At 38.3% G+C, this 21,993-nt stretch overlaps 1 protein-coding gene across 1 annotated transcript; it reads left to right on the top strand.

Annotated features, from left to right (window-relative positions):
• Positions 1-830: 830 nt before the first annotated feature.
• On the top strand, positions 831-21,118 carry jcada (junctional cadherin 5 associated a). Its single transcript, XM_058794344.1, is given in 5 exon segments — positions 831-1,082; positions 11,149-11,630; positions 13,413-15,262; positions 15,265-17,451; positions 18,739-21,118. Coding segments are annotated over 4 exon segments (4,425 nt in total). The 5' UTR covers positions 831-1,082; positions 11,149-11,277; the 3' UTR covers positions 18,774-21,118.
• The last annotated feature ends 875 nt before the right edge of the window (positions 21,119-21,993 follow it).

The following is a 21,993-nucleotide window of genomic DNA, read 5'->3' as shown; positions in this document are numbered from 1 at the left end:
AACTGCATTTATTTGATCAAAACATTAATACGGTACAATTTTATTACAATTTAAAATAATTCTAAATTATTCAGTAATAATAATAATTGAGCTCTAAATCAGCATATTAGAATGATTTCTGAAGGATCGTGTGACTGGAGTTATGATGCTGAAACTTCAGCTTTGATCACAGCAATAAATTACATTTTAAAATTTATCACAAGAGAAACCATTGATTTAAATTGTAATAATCTGTCACAATAATAATACAGTTTGTACTGTATTTCTGATAAAATAAATGCAGTCTTGGTGAGCAAGAGATTCTTCAGAAACATGAAAAATCTTAATTATTTTAAACGTTTGACCCCTGCAGTGTACAATACCCACAGAACTCCTTCAACAAAACAACAGAATATAATAAATACAAGCACAACAGTAGCCTAACAAAAGAAATCAATATAGAAATATGTTATTAATTGCATTTGTAAGATTTACATCCAATCTCATGATGTTCACAAAGACAATGCACTTGCAATTTAGTGATATCTACACAGTTGTGGTCTTGACCAGTCTTGAAGTAAAATCCAGAGTCCTCTTAGTCTGAGACCAAGACTAGACCGAGTCCAAATGCAGTCGAGACCGAGACGACACAAACTCCTAAACTGGTCTCGAATTCCCAGGCTGGTTTTAGTGTGGCTGCCCAGCTTGAAGAGTAACACCCTTTATCTGGTCGAAGCATTTTTTTCTTCTGGATAAAAAAGTGATCTAGTATATTTAGATGTTTGTTTACACTTTGTCAACATTATTCAACAGTTGTAGTTATCAAAGATCATATGTTCAGCCCAGCATGAATAAGCCAGTATGGGTTTGTGTAATAGTGGGATGGGATGGAGTGGGTGGGGTATGTTACAGTCTCGTCAGTAAAAGTTTACCCACACGCTGGGAGGAACCATTCCCCTCGCCAGCCGACCCACACAAGACACATTTGAGCTGAATTCTCCCTCTCCTCTGCACAACCTTTCCCTCAGATATGCTCAGCACAGAGCGGATTCAACACACTACATCACGAACTAAACACGGACCTCGAAAAGAGCACATCTCAGGTACGTGGACATTACATTTTACCGAAATATATGAACCTGTGAGAAAATAAGACTCGTTGACGAGGCTTTCTTGTAGACCCTGCAGAATTAAACGCGATTTCAGCTGCTGACGTTAGTAACACTGACCCGTTCAATAAACGCAGGGGATGAACTTGCGAGATAACGGGCTCCTGCATCTATCGTCCCGTAGGCTAATGCCCCTGCATCTATCACAGAATAAATGACCGCGGATACCGCTGGAATGATATTGAGGACTGAGACGAATTGCATTGATGATTATCAGCTAATTTGTTGCTTTCCGCTGTGGGAAAAGAAAGAAAACACATACTTCAGAAGGCAGACAGCTTGCTGCTTGTCTGTGAATTGTGTGCTTAGGGGTCGGGCGCAGTGCGCAAGATGTGTGCTACATTAGCGAGGTAAAGGGTGAAATGAGCAGATTGTGTAGTGCAGAGGAGGGATGCCATTATAACTTTGATGTCAAGTTATGTGCACACGGATTCACTGTATCCTATTACAAAAGTGCTCAAATCCACAGCTAATAACAACTGTTTCTTTTTTTAATGCTTCAAACATTCATGTTTCACTATACACGCACGCACCATTTATTTGGTGTTACTGGTGTAATCCAAAAATAAAGTAAAATATAAAATTAAAATAAAATGTGGGGTGTGGGGGTGTTGTCTAGCCTCCTAATTATCCTATATCTCTTACATATTTTACATATTAACAGGTTGTGTTTTAACTTTTTTCAAACTTTTTAATAACCATAAAAGTTAGATTATAGACTTTATGCGCCAGAGAAACCAGCACGAGCCATCTTTAAAATGTTGTTTTTGAACTTCCGTTTTTGTGGTAGCTTGCTCTGTAGCCTATAGCATAATTAAGTGGATTTACTTGAAAGCTATCATAAGCATTGTAATATTTGAAACGGATGTCATAAATGTCAGTAGATCGGGAAGATCTTAAAACGAAAAGTTAATTCATAAATTCTTAATCTTACCTTAATGCTGTGGAAATGCAAACCGGAAGACAGAAGACAACGAACGCAGCACTGAAAAGGGGCGTGGCTACATTATTGGCGGTAAAAATAGACATAACGCAAATCGCGTTTGTCGGGAGGTAACCATAGCAACAGTGGTCTGCGGGAACGTTATTCGTTAGGAACATTAAAAATACAAGTATTGCCATTATTTGAAACTTATTAGCATACAGCCTACAAAGTTTAAAAATAAAAAGTTGCTGATTTGACTGGGGGCAATAAGAAAACTTGTGTGGTAAGATGAAGTTGACATTCCTGAAAACAATGCGCTTATGGCCTAAATGTGAATGGAGATCTGGCAGCTTCTATTGGTTGTGTCAGCAGTTGTTGTTAAACTGTTCAGACAAACAGCCTCCTGACGTGTTGACACCGGCTGAATAGTGAATAACATCAAAGGGCATGTGTCTCACGTGCAGAGGAAGCGACCTGTGTGAGTTCACGGGATGCGAAGAGCGAGGTGCGAGGTCAACAACTCTGCGCCGGATGGTAACGCCACTCAATTGGGAAGCTACTGTTCAAAAGCAGAGCTGCTTTTGCTGGTGCTTTTGACCTTGTGTATTTGCCAGAAGAGTCTGGGTTAGAATGTGCTGTTATTTGTGTGAAGTGTTGTTTTGTGATCAGAATGGAATTGGTACAATGTATAAAAGGCCTTTTTATTGCCAAGGTCCTTTTTGGAGGCTGTTGGAAAGGAACTATTGAAGCAGGCCTGACCTCATGTGGTTTACAGATTTTTATTTTCAAAAGCAAGAATTTTGTGGTTATTTAAAGCTGTGGACGTTGGAAGCTGTTGTAAAAGGTGAAGAAACAAAACAAATGGTCGCTCACGATAAAAACTGTGAATAGGTCAAGTTGAGGCCAGAAGGATCAAATGTTCAAATTATCAAATGTAATTTTGGTGAAAGATTGGCAGTAGACTAAAAGACATAACTAGAAAGATAACTATAACGATAATATAACCACACCAAGGCATGTTATTGTTTGGTGGATTCTGATTGGCCGTCAATGTTTTTATCATCCAGCAGCTGAAAAAAAAAAAATTGTTCTGAAAATGATTCCATTAGCATTTCACTGTGTTATTATTGTTATAGCTAATTACAACAATTAAAACGTAATAGTTATTGTTATAGTTATCGTCCTTGGTGAGAATGGACCTTAAGCCTACATTTCATGTATATCAACATTCTACCACTCTCTAGTTATTGTTTCGTCCATTGAAAAATGCATACCAGATGACTACTGAAGATATTTTTTTTTACACAACTTCATCTTCACCAAGTAGCACGGAACTAGGAACATGTACATTCAAAGCTGTCTACTTAAGTATTCCTTAAGTCTAAAGAAACAAGAGGGCAACGGAAGGGCAAAAGAGGAAGAGAGCTGAATCACAGAGCATCACTTATCTAGTGGTACGTGGAGAAAGACTGGAGTCTGTTTCCTGGAAATGTGGAAATGTGCTGATACCGCTGGCTCACACATGCAGTTGGTCACAAAAGGGAATTTCGAATGAATTAAGTGGTGAGGGCTGTTCATTACCAAGCAGACTGATGACATTATTCTTTCCTAGTCTAAAAAACTGCCCAGTTAGTCATTCAGATGTATTAGATAGTAATTTCAGTGGAATGTTTGGCCCTTTGCAGTTTTAATTTTAAAGTGTAGTTTCATTTGTGAACATCCATAGAGTGTACAAGTTAATGAATAGTTGTCTCATTCAGAAAACAGAATATTTTCACAATATCCTTTGTATTAGCATAGTGCAAATCATTGCATAGGTTCATGTGCAGATCGTGAATGATTTCACTTTTATTTCGTAGTAAATATTTGGCCATTGCTCATTCAGAAAATAGATAACATCAATATGTTTTGCTTTGTTTTTTTCTTTTCAGTTCTTGCCTATTGGAAACAAAAGAACTCTTGACACATTTGTTTTATTATTATTGGAATGGTTGACCAAAAAACTTTTTTAGAAACCTCACCTCAGGACAATTCATCAAAAACTAAGTTCTATATATTACTAAACTACATGAATCAATTGCAGTAGTTTGAGTTTCTACATATTGGTAGACACAACATTCCCCCACAAATTCCTTATATATTGCATAGTAATGAAAGATGGTGGACCAACAATTTAATTGCTTTAAGATCAGAAGCTTTTTGGTTGTGATAAACATTTAACAAGCAAATTGCAACCATCTGCAGATGAAACAGTGCAATGAAATAGCAGCCAAATGGTAATTAAAAGAGATGCAGGGTAAAGGATTGGTATATAGCCCTTGCGTATGATGAAGTCATACATTAGAGGCCTTAAACTCATATGGAAAACAGATGGACTGCTGAACTTTCCTATATGCTCCTGTATGGATTCTTCTGGTCAAATGCATTAGCCAGAGATGATTAAGCTCAGGGGAGGAATAGAAACCGATAAGAATCACTGGTCAGCTTTTTTTTTCCTTTTCTTAATTATAACAGCAACCTTCTGCACTGTTCAAGGTTTGAAGGGCATGAGCAGAGGTAGCACTGCATATCATGTGTTTTTACTTTGTTTATTTGTAAATACTAAATTGTAGGTAATTATTTTACCATCTGTAGTCACCAAGTTTTCCTGTCTGCGCTTTTTACACAGTGCTGTTTGTTGAAACGTCTCTAAGCTTCTTCCCCTTCATTTGAGATCATATTCTTTGGCAGGATAAGAGCGTAATTAGCAGAATGCTTATGTATGCCAGTCCTTTGATCAGAGTGTTTTTAACTGATAAACCTTGTCACTGTCATCTCTCTGTAAGTCAAGTCTCCTTACTCTAATTATGTACAGCCATGCGGGTTAGTTCATTTGGATCCCTGTTGTGAGTAAGTCTTATACTTATCGTCAGTGTTAAGAAAATATTTGTATAAGTTGTATTCTGTGTTTGACTGTTGCTTTTTATAAGCATGCATTTGTAGCCGTCCTTGGTCAAATCATTGAACCTGCTATAAGGCCTAACACAACCATTTTTTCCTCACGGATAAATTGTTATAATACATTCTTGTTGGATCGTCTTCCTCAAGGCCTTTGTGCTTCCTGTCATAAACCAAGACAATTGGGGTACAAATCACGAATGTCTCAAATGACATTGAAAAATATCACCCATTAGTGACTGTCACAGGCATATATTTTAATGGACATATAAATTTTGATTTGTTCTATTGGTCATTCAAGTCCTGACCATTCTGTTCAGTTTAAATTGCCACATTACTAGCACAAGACACAGAGAAGCAGTTGACCTTGAAAGTACGTTCACGCATTGATACAAAGATCCCATTTTGAGCTAACACATTTCAGGATTGGGAGAAGAAAAACGGCATTATGCTTTTAAATGTTTAGTTAGGTTTAAATGGCGAGCAGATAAACTTACCCAGCATGGCCCAATAATCTAATTTCTTCAGGAAACTGTTTTAAATCTGATCAAAGAAATTTTATTAAGATGGCATGTGGATTTAGATTTTACACATTCTGTTGTAAATAAGTTCTGTACTCTTTTAGTAAATTATGAAATTATATGGAGAACTGTGAACTGTACTGTAGGTTTGGCACTGTGGTTAGTCCCAGCCTGGAAAAAACATTACTTCCTGCTTTGATGATACTCTGGTCCTCTTGCCAATTGAATTACCAGACTTTGAAAGCATTTCTTTAGTGTCGCCGGTGACACCATACTTGTAGTCTATTGTTTGAAAACTCGCTTTTCAAAGAAAGCAAAATGGCCATCTCCATGGCCACAGCTCAAACAAAACAGGAGCTGATTAATGTGTTTTTCCTCAAAAGATGCAGCTTAGGTCTATCACATGTAAAAATAGAAGCATGAATAATTTGACGGCAGCTATGACCATCACACCCTTCAGAAAACACCCAAAAGCACTGACATCATCTGTGAACACTAAATTAACTTTAAATACATCTTTCTTTACTTCCTCTATTATTCACAGTACATCAGCATTACCTTCTGTACTGCTCTTAAAACATCTTAAAATCAGTATTTTGGTGCTAATAATATTGTTGACTGCTGTACGACAAACTGCTTGTTTTTTTTCCCCATATTGTTACACTACCAGTTAAAAGTTTGGGGACTGTAATGCTTTTTTACTGTTTTAGAAGAACGTCTCTTATGCTTATCAAGGCTGCATTTATTTTGAACTATTATTATATAGCAAAGCTGAATTTTCAGTGTCACGTGATCCGTCACAAATCATGCTCATTTGCTACTCATTTCAGTTCGGAAGAACAGAATTTATCCGAAACAGATTTTTTTTTATAACAATGTAAAAGTCTTTACTGTCATTTATTATCAATTTAATATATTCTTGTTGCGGAGTGAAAGTATTAGTTCCTTTTTAAAGAAATTGTACTGAAACTTTTAAATGATGGTGTGATTTACGTGTGTACTGTTTTGTTAAATACTATATATTTATTCATTGTAAATGTAAAGCACCAGCACATTTTCATGTATTACTGTTGACCCAAACCTAAGCCTAAATTAGACTAAATATATTTCCACTCTAAAAATATGTCCACTCTAGAGGAAACCCACTTCAGAGATATGTTTCCTTCTCATACTGTACGTAGCCTGTAAGATTATATAATCTTATATATTGGTTTGTAGCAGAGAATGGAGACTTCTAGAACTTATCCCACAGCCTACAAGAGGCACTAAGAAGGACAAATGAATGGGTGAACTGGAGATGGGAACAAACCATGCAGATGTTTGCCGGGCTACTTGTTTAGAACCAAAGTCAAATTCTGAAGGCCTATGAGTTGTGACTGACAGAATGATGATATCTAGATTCCAAAAGCTTTTCCTTCTGTTTTGGCTCTGTCCTCTTAGTATCAGTGTCTGGTTGACAGGCTTATTCAATCCCTATGCCCCATCCCTTGAAATGTGCACATCCTCAGGAAGCAAAGGTCAACTGTGGTGATGTCACATTGTTTACGATGAAGAGCCTGTTGTACGAATGTGTACACGTGCTTGTTAAGGGACGGCGTAGGAGTTCCATGTGGATGGACTGAACAATGAAGGGGTGAGGCTCTGAAAGAACTTTTTATAGGACAGGGTGGACATTGTATTGTTTGTTATAAAACTTGTTTTTGGTTAACCGTGGACACTCAGAATCCCTGTTTACATTTGACTCAGTGACAGAGATGATGCCGTGTCATGGTACAGTGGCTGTGCTCTCAGGCTTAATATTGCGTTGGCCATTACGTGCATGTTTATGGCAGTTATTAGACAATCTGTGCGGAGACATTAGTCTGATGAGGTTGTTCATCATGAGCTTCATCGCAGTTGTTCTGTCAACATGAAATCAAAACTGACCTTATTTACTCTCTAATGCATTGTTCCTGGTCTTATTATGCACGATTCATTGGTTCACGTTATTTGAAAGAAAACAAAATGTTGTCTTTGTAATCCTTCGTCAAAATGTAATGACTTGCTCCGCCTATGAAATGACATTCCTCCGGCTCTTCACTTTTACACTGTCCGGTCAATTCCCAGTTAATGGTCCTTAGGTTTGGTGTACATCTTAATCACACTTTTCCACAAAAACTTTGATAAAAGTTTAGCAAAACAATCTGAGTCAAGTGAAAATATGCTGTGCCTTTGCATTAGGCTCTTTTGGTCTTTTTTCTTTCACAAACATACCACAAATCTGACTAAGTCTAAGAATAAAGAGTTGACACCAAACTGTCATGGCGGCAGCTCTGGGCTCCGCAGGCCTGCTGGTGAGGGGGGCGCGAGGCGGGCCAAATCTAAAAATGTGTGATTCATTTATGAGGGAAGGCAGTGCTGGCTCCACAGGCATACCTTACAGTCTATAGAGGAAAAGAGTTCAGTCTCGTCTGAGGTAAGAGGCCCAAGGCCTTTATGAGTTATATCTTTAGCATTTAGCTGCGAATAAAGGATTTCACAGGAAGTGAATGGCACAAAGAGGTGGTCTTCAGCATTTATCGCTGGAAAAAGAAATCTGAAGTTCTTGATATCTGAGTTGAATCAAATGATTCACTGTTATTGTGGCGTTTTGGCTCAGAAAACCTTATGACATCACTTGTCTGCCTTGCGATTGTTCATTTTTAGCTTGCGACATGTGTTAGCCATAAAGCAGGTCATTAATAAAAAAAGCAAAGTAGTCTAGATCACGTATCTCCAATTTTATGAATTTACTCATGCTCTAAGAGGCAGTTTGTCACTGCTAAAACTTCAGCTGTGCTCTGAAGCAGGCAGACACTTCTTCTATGCCATTTAAAGTCTCCATGGACCTGGCTTGAATCATTTCCACTTTTTGCCCAAGTCTTAGGCTTTTGAATTTTGTTATATTGCTATGGGATGAAGAGGCAAATAATGAGACCCACATTTGTTTTACACGTTATGTTATCAAATAATTTGAGTAAAAAGTACTGTAGAATTGAATTTGAACAGTTGAAATTAATTTTTTAATATTTTAGCATGCAACGAAAATTGCAATTATCTTTCCTGTTGTGACGTAAATGCAGGTTGCTGGAGAGGAGGGATGTTATTGCAAAGGCGAGGGGAAGTTTTTAATTAAAGATTACGATGACACATTAATTTAAAAATAATGATGTGCACAAATAAATTATTAATAATAAACACTGCAATATTCCATAAAAATAAGAATTTTGTTTTCATAGGGACTTAAATGACCGCGGCACATCAGCTGACATGAACCACACAAGTTTGTGTAAAACCTAATGATCATGTTATCCAATCCATGTTATTAAACAAACGTTTCCCTTTTCCCTTTTTAAATATGATGTTAGGACCTTAATATGCAGTATGGTCAGATATTTCCTAAATTGTGGGGCTCAAATATGCATGTGTGTATTTGCAGTTGGACTCTGAAATGTTTCTGAAAGACATAGCTAATGATAACGGATGGCACTGATAAAACTCACATTAAGGGTTTTCCCTGTGGCAGTACAGATGGGAAATATACCTCCCTCATTTTTTGTTTGTGCTGAATTTGTCTGTGTGAGTGTCTGCAAGAGGAGACAGCTAGAGGAAAGAAAAAAGTTGGCATTATTTTTGGTGCTTCTTTTGACCTCTGTGTGTGTTAGAAGATGCTGTGAGAGGAAGTTGTCTCTAAGGGCCTTTAATGGTGAATGTGGATCAGTCTGGAGTATCTGGGTTGGAAAGTGTGAAAATGCGAAAGTCATACCTCTGCTAACTGCTTCCTTCTACTTCTGACAAACATCATTTAGATCAAAACAGACATGACAGGTTTTTTTTCCTACTTCGCTTTTCAGTAAATATAGCGGCATGAAAATGTGAGTGCATTTGTTTCATCATGTGAACGTTCGATGCCATCAGTAAAATCTCAACCCGTGACTTGCTGTCACCTCATTTGTTACCTGTTTCACTTTCAAAAGTCAATCCTCCAGCACTAATGGGTTTGAGAAAATCATATTTGCATTCTGGCATTCTGTGAAAGAGAGCTGTGCATTTAAATGAATGGTGTACCCTACCAGCCTCACCTAATCTTTTGATGTACTTCCTGGTATTTAAATAACTATTATAAGGTTTATTTGAAACTAAGATTTAAAAAAAATAATAAGTCATGCTGAAATTAATAATTAATTTGAGCAAAGTTGTGGGTGTTTATAATTGTGCATTGACTCTTTTATAATGAAATAATGTAAGATTCTGCTTTAGCTTGTTTTAGGGGATTACAGAATCATTCAGCTTGCAAAGCAGGGAGAACATTTAGGTATTGTGGAAGTCTAAGCTTTAGTTTGGACTTTACCCTTAACAGATCAAAGAAATAACTGTAATAGCCTACTTATAATAGTGGGAGATTGCAGGCAATTTTGTTTTGTCCTTCTCTCTCTGAGTGTGTGTGTTCAGAGCAGGTTAGGTAACCTCTCTTTCCTTAGTCTTGCTCAGACAGTTCCATTTCTGTCTTTTCAAGGCAGGTTTCGTTTTTGTTGCTTGCTACTACACTAAGTTCTTGTAAGTCTTCACTGGTGGGCCTGCTACTGTTTATTCTAACGCTATCTCACGACCAATGCATACATATTTTATGAGGTGGCTAATTCGTACAAATTATTTTGTATGATTTCTGTGAGTGGTAGATTTAGGGCGGGGTTATGTGTGGTCCTTCGTACGAATTTGCCACCTTGTAAAATACGTAAAATTTTTCACAGGTATCTAATTCATATGAATTCATACAACCTCACTCGTACGAATTAGCCACCTCATGAATACGTAGGAATTGCCGTGAGATCGGGTTGTTTATTCTGTTGCAAGTTCGAATATAAATCTGATCTATGAAATTATGTTTCATTACACTCTGGATTACTGTCATGGATTTGTAGCAGTGTAGTTTATATTTTTCGACCCTTAACCAAAAACATAACACTCACACTTCACACACACTTCATACTTTTTGCATTTAGATATTCATTAAGGAATTATTTAATAGTTTTCTTAACCTGTTTTCCTTGAAGGGCCAGTTCTGTCCAAATTGTAAGTGATTTCAGGATTTCTATCCTTGTAGATTCAACAATTCACACAGATTCAAATATCCAAACAACCTGCTTCAAATAATTACGTATTAGATTTTACTGAGGTTTATATATTTAATCAATGACATTGCTAATTGTCATTTTATTAAAATGGTCAATTGCCACAAATCTGATCAGAGTCTTTATAACTATTAGTCTGGATTGTGGCTTGAGTTTTTTCACGACATTCCACACCTGGGTAATACGAAGTTTCTGAGCGTGAGGTAGTCAGTCATCTGGAGAGATTTTCCTTTCTGGATGGAGAACAGAGGAAAGAGGAGAAGAGGGGGCAGATGGGAGAAGAGAAGACTGGGTCAGTGGATAGACAGACCGGAATGGTTTCTCTCGTGGTTCTCTTGTTTTGTTTTGGCTGTGAGCAGCAATCCTCTTATGAAAAAGACTGTGAGAGAGAATCATTTTAACTTCATCTGTGTGTCTCTCTCTCTCTTTCTCTCTCTCCCTCCCCTCTGTCCCGTTTTCTTTCACAGCGATGGCCTCTCCTGTGCAGCTGTTCATGAGCTTGCCTCATCTGGACTAGGAGCGGAATTCATCTGACACTCACACATACACACACACACACACACACACCACTAAAAGCAAAAACACACCGCTTAGCCATGTACAGCGTGGAAGACCTTCTCATCTCTCATGGATACAAAGTCCCTCAAAGGAACAGCAACAATGTCCCTGTCTCACATTCGTCTTCCCCCCACCCCGCAACCTATGAGAAATGTCTGCCGACGCGAAGCGACAGCCGGTGTGAAATCGCTGAGAAGCGTAAAGGACACAGCGGCGTGAATGGCTACGAGGGGGACCATGTTTACAGCGGCGGAGGCATCAGACAAGCTCCTGCCAGGGGATTCCCCGGTGACGCCGAGAACAGGGTCAGGAAGCAGAGGACACAAGACGTGGACAACGGTAACCTAGGAGATGGACGTTTGCCAGAAGATAGCCTAACCACGGACAGTGGGTGAGTTGTGCTGATGAGTTGTTTTTGACCTCTTCGTCTTCTGCCCTGCGCTCTTGTATTGCTACTGTCTTTCCTTCTTTTTCATTCGTCCCTTTGATCTGAGGTTTAAGCTGTCTTGCATGATGAAGAGTGTTACGTAAAGGTAGGGGCTGTCAAGGACTTCCCTTTCGCACCAGGACAGATCCCAGTTTAAACCTTTTTCTTTTTTTTATTCCTCCCCTGTCGCCTTTCTCTCTCCATTTCTTATTTTTGTTTGCACTTTCTTTCATCCCCTGAAATCTTTGTACTTCCTACATTTTCATGTACTCCGTTTCCTTCGTCTCACTCATTTCCCAGCACTCTCTCCTACTGCACTCCCCCTGTAGCCGATGAATTCATTAACTATGTTTAGTAGATTTTGCAGTGCGGTTTTCATTTCCTCTCATTTCACACGGGACCATAGTGGAATAAACACAAATGTTGTCAGAAAGCCCACAGCACCCCCTACTGAGCATGCTTAGTTCTGCAGGCAGAGGCAGCAGTAAACTACATGTCCCATGAGCCCATTGTCAGATCAATATTCCATTCCTTATAACAATCTCTTACATAACACCATTATTAATAAAACATGATGAATATAAATGTGAATATCTGCATTTGCCAGCCATATTGTCGCAGAGCAGCTTCAGAGATTTAATTTGCTTTAAAAAAAGGTTACATGAGAACGTTTCATTTTCCATAGGAACAGTGTCATTTTTTCTTTATGTATGTTGATCAGTAAGTAAGTCATAATGTCCTTGTGACATAGATTTTTTATGTAACAGATAGATAGATAGATAGATAGATATACAGATAGATAGATTAGATATTATTGGCATACCATCAAGCTATAGTGCATCTTTGCACTTTAAATTAATTGCATGTCACATGGTTTGAGACTCAGCAGTTCAGGGCAGGAAGTACCTCCACTGCTGTGACTGTTACTAAGCTAGATTATCCTTCCATGAGTGCAGGTCAGGATTGTTTAACATGCAGATCATATGCTCTCTGCTGCCAAGATGTTGGATGAGAGAACAGACCTTCAGTGCTGACTCAACGGTTTGCACCACACAAGCTAGTCGTGTTCCTGCTTAAGAGAAAATGCTCATTTATCTTGGTTTGTTTGCACCATTAAAGCCTCCCAATCTATTGGGCCCTTTGAGGTGCTCTGTTTTGTTGACAACATTGTCAGCATACTTTTTCCCCTCTTAGTTTAGTGTTTGTGTGATGTTACCTGTGTGCTTGCATAATGGGATTTGAACACAAATGTATTGATTGTTATCCAGTTTTTGTTGTCTTACCTAATTCAGTGGTTCATATCTTTGCTTCAGGACCCAGGATATGAAGTATTATATACAAGCAAATGCAAAAAGTAAAAAAAACAAAAAGTCTGTGTTGACATCTGCCCAATCCAAGCATTTTCTCCTCCCTTTGGAAAGTTGCTATTTTAATCTATTTACAATTAAGTTTATACATTTTGTTATATATTATTATGCAAAATTTTTATTGTCAGTTCCAGTTTATTATTTGTATTTATTATTTCGGGTCATTACTTGATAAAAGTTGAGAATCATCAACATAAAGAATAAGTATGTGATTAATAATATTTCTTATTAATAACAAGAAATGAGTAGTTGTTTGAAAACTAAATGAAATCCTTCATCCTACATCCTCAAGTCATATAGATAGTGTCTATTAAAGTATGGCTTATCAAATATAACAACCGACCTCTATTTAATTGCATATGTATGTTGTTTGATGCAGGTTTTTTGAGACCCACAGAGGAATACATTCTCAGCCTAGATCTGAGCAGGATGTGTCCTACTGGCGAAGAAGAGGTCAGGACTTTAGTGTGCTTTTGGATTATGCAGACTTCAGGGACCCACGTGGAAGTGGAGGAGGGGTTTCCAACAAACCAGAAGGCATGCAACGGAGACCAGAATCTGCCTTAAGCACAGAGGAACATAACCGTGAAAGACAACGACGGGCAGAGAGTGCACGTGCCAGGGAGAGAGAGATGGCCCTGCACCAGTGGAGAATTGCAGCTGAAAGGAAGTACCAAAGTTTGGGCACGGAGGAGTGGCGCCCAATGACCAGCATGAGCCGTCAGCCATCTGAAAATGAGGTGGCACAAGAGCAACGCAGGCCACGAACTGCAGAAGGAGCTGTTCCACCCAGAACCAAAAACAAGTCCCAGTCACTGCCCAGAATGGCTCTGCAATCTGAAAGCCTCCAGTACTTTAGCATACCAACTGCTGGGCAAGATTCATATGGAGGCTATAAGTTAAATGGCCACCATGCACGAGACCCTCATGGACGGCATCTTAATGATGGGGAGAACAGGCAGCGGTGGACTGACCGATCAGGTGCTCAGTCCGCACCACTATCAAAACCCAGATTCAGCCGACCTCTCAGACCTCCATCTTATGAAGTGCACCAGCAGATGCGTGGGAGTGCAGAGATGCTCACAGCGGAGCCTGCCCCTCGCGCAAGAGACAGAACTCCACTGCCCTTCTCAAGGCAAGAGTACTTTGTACAAGAACTTGCTGGATCTGGTGTGGAGCCCCCCGGTTATATCCCTCCTCCATCCTACAGGAGGCAGCCTGTAGTTAATAGAGGTCACAGAACTTATCCTATCTCTATGGGTAACCACCAATATAGAGGTGACCCATTTATGCAGGGTTCTGCAATGACAGAAGTGCAGGAATGGTTTATCAGGCAGACTGGGATGGCTTGGCCAGACCATTACAGGGATGGAAGAAGAAGTATGCCCTGCAGGAGACAGGCGTATCCAGGCTACAGTGAAGAACGGATGGGTAATGTTCAGTATATTCCCTTTGACGACCCCCGTGTCAGACACATTTCAGGAGCAGGGATAGATGGAAACTCATTGACGGATGCAGACAAAATCAGAAACATCAGAAATGAGATTCCAGTCAACCTCTTATCTGAGAAGTCTAACGACAGTGCCTTTCCTCTCACAGAAAAATCCTTTGACCGCACTGAACCAAGTAAAAGCAATATTAGTGACTCTGTTAATGAGGACAGTATACACAAGGAAGTGCTGAAGGGGACAGAAAGTTCAAACACAATACCTGACCAAAACTGCAACAGACATCCAGCTACCCATGGAAATATAGTTGCTCTTCAGATGACAATGCAGCAGAACTCAAACCAGGGTTTGATTGAGACAGTGACACAAGTAAAGAAATTTGAGGCAAAAACTGTGTCTGAGAACAAGAAAAACTCAAAGAAGAAGCTCAAAGAGACAATGTTTTGCCTGGTATCTGTCCCTATTAGTATGCAAGCTAACAAAAGTGTCTCTGACCCAAATAACAATGAAAAAGTGACTAATTCAATAGAAAACACAGTGGTGCAGCATGACAACCAAAACCTTTTAAAAACATCAAGCAAAGAGAAACAAATACAGTCCAGCAGCTCCCCATCCATTAAAAGTTCCCCTTTGAGGAAAGAGATTGTAGATACTAGGTCACTTAATCCAAGCCAAGACAATGAATTGTTCTATGCAGGATCCTGGCCTGGAGATCAGTACAGAAACCAGGAAACTCAGACGGGTTCTCCAGAAGTTTCCAAAATACCCATCCTCCGGCAAATGACCATTCCTCCCCTTACACAATCACTGATAATGAAGGTGAAACCAACTGTAGTGCCAACTACGGATATCCCATGATAGGTCAAAAGGATCTCAACCCTTCCAGCAACAGTGCGTTCTCCAGAACTAGGACTGGAAGTAGTTCAAGTATAAGGAGCCCAACTCTACCCCAATCATCATCAATTCCACCATCTCCAGACCGTCAACCTTTGCTGAGAAAGACAAACCAAACAGCAGATTGTCAAGAAGTTTTTGGACAGTTCTTGCTAAAGCCGGTGAACAGACGCAAATGGGATGCTATTGGGGAGCTTGAGTCTTTTAATAAGGAGATACAAGATCATACTGGGAAGTATCCAAATGTTGATCAGAATATAATAGAGGAGCTGGATGAGGCATTGAACAGTATTCTGGAGCTGAGTGACTCAAGCAGAGAAGTCAATGATACAAGACAGGAAACCACCCCACTTCATGTGAAGAAGGAAACTGACCAGCAGTCACATATAGTACAGGTCACAGAGATGCAAATGAAAAGCAATAACTTAAATGTAATGTCTGATTCAGGGAACAGAGGCCATCCAGAATACAAAGGTATAAAAAGTTCCTTGTCCAAGGCAAAGGTGAACTTGGACAGCCAGATACAAGAGATACCCGTCACCAAAACTGATAATTATGTCAACTTTGAGATTCTGCAGAGGAGGCACACTGATCCAGTAGCACATCGGCAGGATATCCCAGTCCCAAAGGAGTGCTTGCTTAAGGATGTTGGTTTAACAGTATACACTGCCATTCCAGACACTGTGACCTCTGGATCCCCTACATGCTTGAGTCCTGAGTCACCTATGTTAACCAGCCCCTCAGACAACTCAGAGATGTGTGAGACTTTGCAGATTACATCATCAGACAGTAGCGGAGATTTGAGCAGGCACAGTCCTGAGTTTGCTGAAGGTACTCAAAGCTTGAACAATAATAATGCCTTCAACTCCAAAGCCCTCAACAAGAAGGAAGCTGGGAGAGAAAACACAGACGTTACTAGATCAGGGAGGTCATCGCGTATCCATGTGATCAAGAGTCTTCATTGTAGGTTTAAGGCTAATTATGAGGATGACGATGATGACAATTGTTATTCAGATTATTTAAGCTGGAGTAATGAAAAGACCTTGGCAGATGAACATCTTGAGACTCTTCTGAGTCAAGAGAAGGCCAATAGTATGCAGACCGAAGACCTTAGTAAGCTGTACCAAGTCCAGTGTGCCAAAGGTATTCCTGAAAATGAATCCATTGAACAACGGGCCGCCAGAATACTTGGTATTGCAGTGCCAGTTGAAGCCTTGGTTGTTGATCAGGTTGATGACAAACCAGTAGAAAGAAATTTGAAAACCACAGATGCTCCAGAATTGGCAACACAAACCAAAGAGTTGAGCTTAAATGAGGAGAAACAGAATGTCAGTAGACAGTGTGAGGAAGTGCCAGATAGGTCTATGGAAAGTCATGAAGATATGTCAGAGGTAGGATTTGGAGAGGATCCAGAGTCTGGAGAAGATTTACATAGCACTGAAAAGCATAGCCAGAGAGCCTCCTCGGTGTTGGAGCTGCCAGAGTTTCCTCCAAGCAACTTGTGTTTGTCGCTTCCGCTGACCGAGGATGAGGAATTGACTCTTAGTGTAGGTGGGGGAGACAGGAAGGAGACGGTTAATTCTGAGATAACACAAGCACCACATAACTTGCAGGCATATTGCCAACCTCCTCTGTCTCCCTCATCCACAAACGATCAAGCATCCCTGGAGTACACCGTCTATGCAAAGGAAGAAAGCTCTCAGTCATTAGTGAGAAGTATCACCAGGATCACTTTGGCCAAAGAGACAGACTTAGAAGAAAAGGGAAGTGAACTAAAAGAATCCGCTAAAGAGGATGAAACACTAGTGGAAGAGAACCAATACAGTGAGAATGTAGTTAGAGAAAACAAAGACATGACCAGTTATATGCAAGAAGAGGATGAACAAGCTCAGGAGGAGGTTTCAGCTGAAGAGGTGACACTAAGAAGATCAATGCAGCCACCAAAGTCAATGGCACGTCCAATCCCACAACCCCGCAGTGGCATGGTAGCGAAGAGAGAGATCACTCTGCCACAAGGATTCAGCATGGATAATACAATGTCTGCAATTGAGGATGATGACAAGCTGTTTATTTCAGGTCAGTACACCGAACTCCAACCAAGTTTGTAAGTCTTACAGACTGCACGTGTAGTAAAAGTGCACTCCTGTGCAAAAAAAAACAACAACAAAATAATAATAAAACTGTATTAAAAAGCTTTTAATGGCATACATTACTTTTAAGGAAATTATCAAGAATTAAGCAAATGCACTCCTTAAAAAACATTGCTAGTCTCGGAAAAAAAGAATAAAGACAAAATTAGGTTTTTGGCAGAATACGGGAAGTTTGATGTTCAGCAGAGTTGTTTGGACTGATGAATCACATTAAAACACAACTTGCACTGTGATGCATCAGAGCAGAGTCACAATAATGAAGGCATCTCTACCACAGTGAGTCATGATGTGGGGAGCCTTTTCAGCTCTTGGTACTGGTGAGCTGCTTCACTGTGAAAAGTCAAGTGATGCTTTGGAGTATAGAAGAATATTGCAGAATGGCTTGTTCCCACAATTGAAAAGTTGTTAACTACAGAGGAACAATCAGATGTTATTGCAAAGACAGCCAAGAAGTGACTTGAGAACAAGTCCATTAGGCTCATGTTTTGTCCTGGTTAGAGTCTAGATTTGAACCCTATAAAAGCACCAACTTGCTGCGAGACATTTTTCAGCTACTCAAGAAATGTTTGAAACCATCAATATTGAAAGGAATAACATTGACTCCTGTAAAAAGTAGTCGGCAACAAAACAAAGGGAAAGGCTATCCCGTAATAAGTTACTTAATCTACAGTATTTGTTAAATTCTTTCTAATGTCTGCACCAACACAACCCCCACCCCACCCTTTTCTTTTTTTTTTTTGCCCAGGAGTGTACATATAGCTTAGTTGTTGTTTACCAGTCTGCTTTTAATATTAGTGTTGTTTATGTGCTATTGTGATATTGGTATTGTGTGCAGTCCACTCTATGTAGTGCCCAAGTCAACTTGTACTAGGGCAACTTGTACCCCCATTCTGTAGAATTATGAGGTGCCAAGCCACAATAACTGGTTTTAATACTCGAGGGTAATGAGCAATGAGGTTCTTCACCACAAGAGGGAAGCGTGGTCTGATTTATCATACTCATTGCCATGACAAATCAGCATAGAATAATGGATCAAAACAATCAATTCGTATTATATTATATTTCTCCAAAAAAGTTTAGACTAAACTTATATTAACAATCTGCTTATCTGTTATATTGTACATATATTGTACTATATTTATGGTCCTTTACATGTCCATTCTCTTTTGGTTTTGAATCAAAAATGGCTAATATAACTTGTGTTTGTTTTCAGATGCATATGACCCCAGTCGTGTGGAGAGAGTCTGATCTTGGACACTGTCAAAGCAAACTCTTTGACCTTACTGGAATACACAATGACAACAAACACTCATCTGAGACTGGACATGATGCAGGCTTGGACTCAATCTACTAATACATAGTCACAGAAGTTCATAAGCAGGCAGATTGACTTCATGCCACATATTAAGACTAATTTTCAGAACTTCTATGCTGGTGATGGATGAAGTAGCTAAGTTGTTTATCAATGAGATATGAATGTATAATGTATATCAAGTAAAGCTCAGACATTACAGAAATAGCTACAAATCAGTCTGTATAGACTTAATAATTTTCTAAAGTTTCTCTGCACCAGCAAATGCTGGAGTTCTGTCGGACTTTCACAGAACACAGTGTCATTGTGCCAACAGCGACAAGAAAGACACAAAAGCTTGCACTTCTCATTTTCTGCAGTATTACCAATGAGAGAAAGGAAAGAGGCCTTGATGTATTAAAGCAATGAATTGGACTGGTGAGGTAGCAGCTGAATCGGTGACATTACACTGTGCTTTTAATCACAGAGAAATATTTTTGTAAGAAATGTTAAAAGGAAAGTGTAATTATCTGTTTTACAGGTGGGAGAAACCATGTATGTCACTGTGGTAAAACTGCAATATAAAATCATATTTTTTGCAAATGGAATAGGCTGCTTTTACCCAAATGAGGCAGCTAAGAAGAAAGCTACACAGAGGCAAAGATTTAAGAATATTTTGTGTGAAGTCTTGGTCTCTAGCAACTTTAATCTTAACTGCAGTGTCTTCAATAGTCAGTTCCCATAGTTATTGCTTTAAAATGACTTCCTTCACTCAAGTTTTAATATATCTCATATGCAGTTTGAGCTTTTCAGTGTAGCAATCTGATAATGTATCATCTCATCACGAAATGCAATCAAAATAAGAAAAAATGTATTTATTTTTATCAAGCTATCAGTCTGTACAGATGAAAATATATTCAAAAAAGTGTTTTTATTTTACCTTGTGAGTTTGTTTGCTTGCTTACAATCATTATGGATATATCATATCTGAATATGTCTATTAATCCTGTATTACTCGGACAATGAATGATTCTTTTATTGTGCCGTGTGGCGTGCTTTTTGTTGCACAAATGTCAGAAAGTGTTTCTTTATGCACATACAAAGTATTCTGCATTTTAAGTCCAATATCAATTCTGAAAGCTTACTCATATTGTGAGTATATCTACCCTTGTAATTGCTTGGTTGCTTTCTATTATGACTTGGACTGTGTCCAAGGTTGAGGTGTTATATGTTATAGTTCAATGTTAAATCCATCACATAGTTTTATAAATGCAGTCCAAAGTGCACTAAAATGAATTTAATATTTAGCACATCCAAAAACTGGCAATAGTGGCCAAAAACTCAAGAAGAAAGTCATTGCATCCATTTACTCTGAATCTAGTTATTGTTATGGATAGAGAGTGCAATACCATAATGTTATAGTAATATTATTGTCAATATATTCCATAAGAATAATAATAAACTATGAATTCATGCAGATAGATGTTCTGTAATCAGTGGATGGTTAGAAAAAATATATAAGACATAGCATTCGTCACACTTACTTTTTGTAAGTTAGAATCAAATAATTGTTGTAAGTAGTTCTTGATTGTTTCTACCATTTTGTACAATTTTGTTTTTCAAAACGGATGATTATATTGTTGCATATAACGCATATGGCATTTAATATCTTTTTCTATTTTCATACAGAAACTGTACATGATTATTTTGTATTGGGCTGGAATTGATTTGCTTCTCTGCATGATATAAGAGATGTAAACTGGGGTCAGGAAAATGTTTTGCATACAACTGCATTTGGTACTACATTAAAATATATTCATTATATTACATTGTGCACATTTTTATCCTGCTAAAAAAGCTTTGAACAATATTTAAATTCAAAACAAGCTATTTTTTGAATATTTTACAGAAAGGGAAGTATTTACTGCGCACCTCAGTACTTGTGTCTTTGAAGTATTGGGTGAATGTGAATGAAATGTTTGAGAGGAAACTCCTTTGTATATTATAGCAGATTGCTCATTAATAAACTCCTTGCATGGACTGTTGTTTTTATTTTAAGCTTTTGGTTAATTTCATGTGTAATATGAAAAGGAGAAACAGTTTGAATGCTTATTTCCTCTTTAAACGTTTTATGAAGACTCATGCATAAAACAAAACAATTCACATGTCAGGACTAGTAACTTATTCTGACACAAATATGATGATTCTCTCTTACAATGCATTCAATTAATGTATTAATAAAGTTGAATCCTTTCTGGAAACAAACCTATAAATGATAATCAAAAACATTTGTTGAACAAATGCCAAGTAATAAAGAAAACCTTTTTCTCATTATCCTCTCTCATTACTCTCATTTCTCATTAAGCCCTTATTTTGAGTCATTATTTAAAACTGTTCCCCACTTTCACTGAGAAGCTGGTTTTATGTGACCCTGGACCACAAAACCAGTCTTAAGTCGCTTATATTTGTAGCAATAGCCAAAAATACATTGTATGGGTCAAAATTATAATTTTTTCTTTTATGCCAAAAATCATTAGGATATTAAGTAGAGATCATGTTTGAAGATATTTTTTAAATTTCTTACCGTAAATATATCAAAACTTCATTTTTGATTAGTAATATGCATTGCTAAGAACTTCATTTATGGACAACTTTAAAGGCGATTTTCACAATATTTAGATTTTTGTGCACCTTCAGATTCCAGATTTTCAAATAGATGTATCTCGGCCAACTATTGTCCTATTTATTCAGCTTTCAGATGATGCATAAATCTCAATCTCGAAAAATTGACACTTAAGACTGGTTTTGTGGTCCAGAGTCACATATTGTGATAAAGATTAAATTTATCAAACATTCATTCGGTTACAGTCATTCAATTTCTTTTTATTTTTTTTTATTTTTTGGCAAACTATCACTTTATATGAATCAATATTACATTTTATCAATAGATTTTTTAAGAAGGCAAAGTGGGGAAAGAAGTGAAATTTGCTCTCAGGAAACTGCATCCAAAACAGTTCATTAATTAAGAAAAATTATTTCAGAGTGCAGGAGTCTCCAAAGGAGGCTAAACTTGGGACCCCAGACCCCTCAATTCATGCAGTGTACCACTCGGGAACCCCTCTACTATTTTTAGACATCTAATGTTATTCTTTGTAAATGATGACTGTTTTAAACCTT

This window comes from Onychostoma macrolepis, chromosome 12, assembly GCF_012432095.1.
Source record: "Onychostoma macrolepis isolate SWU-2019 chromosome 12, ASM1243209v1, whole genome shotgun sequence".
NCBI lineage: Eukaryota > Metazoa > Chordata > Actinopteri > Cypriniformes > Cyprinidae > Onychostoma > Onychostoma macrolepis.
Note: the sequence above shows the minus strand (reverse complement) of the source record. Positions and strands in the feature narration are given on the sequence as shown.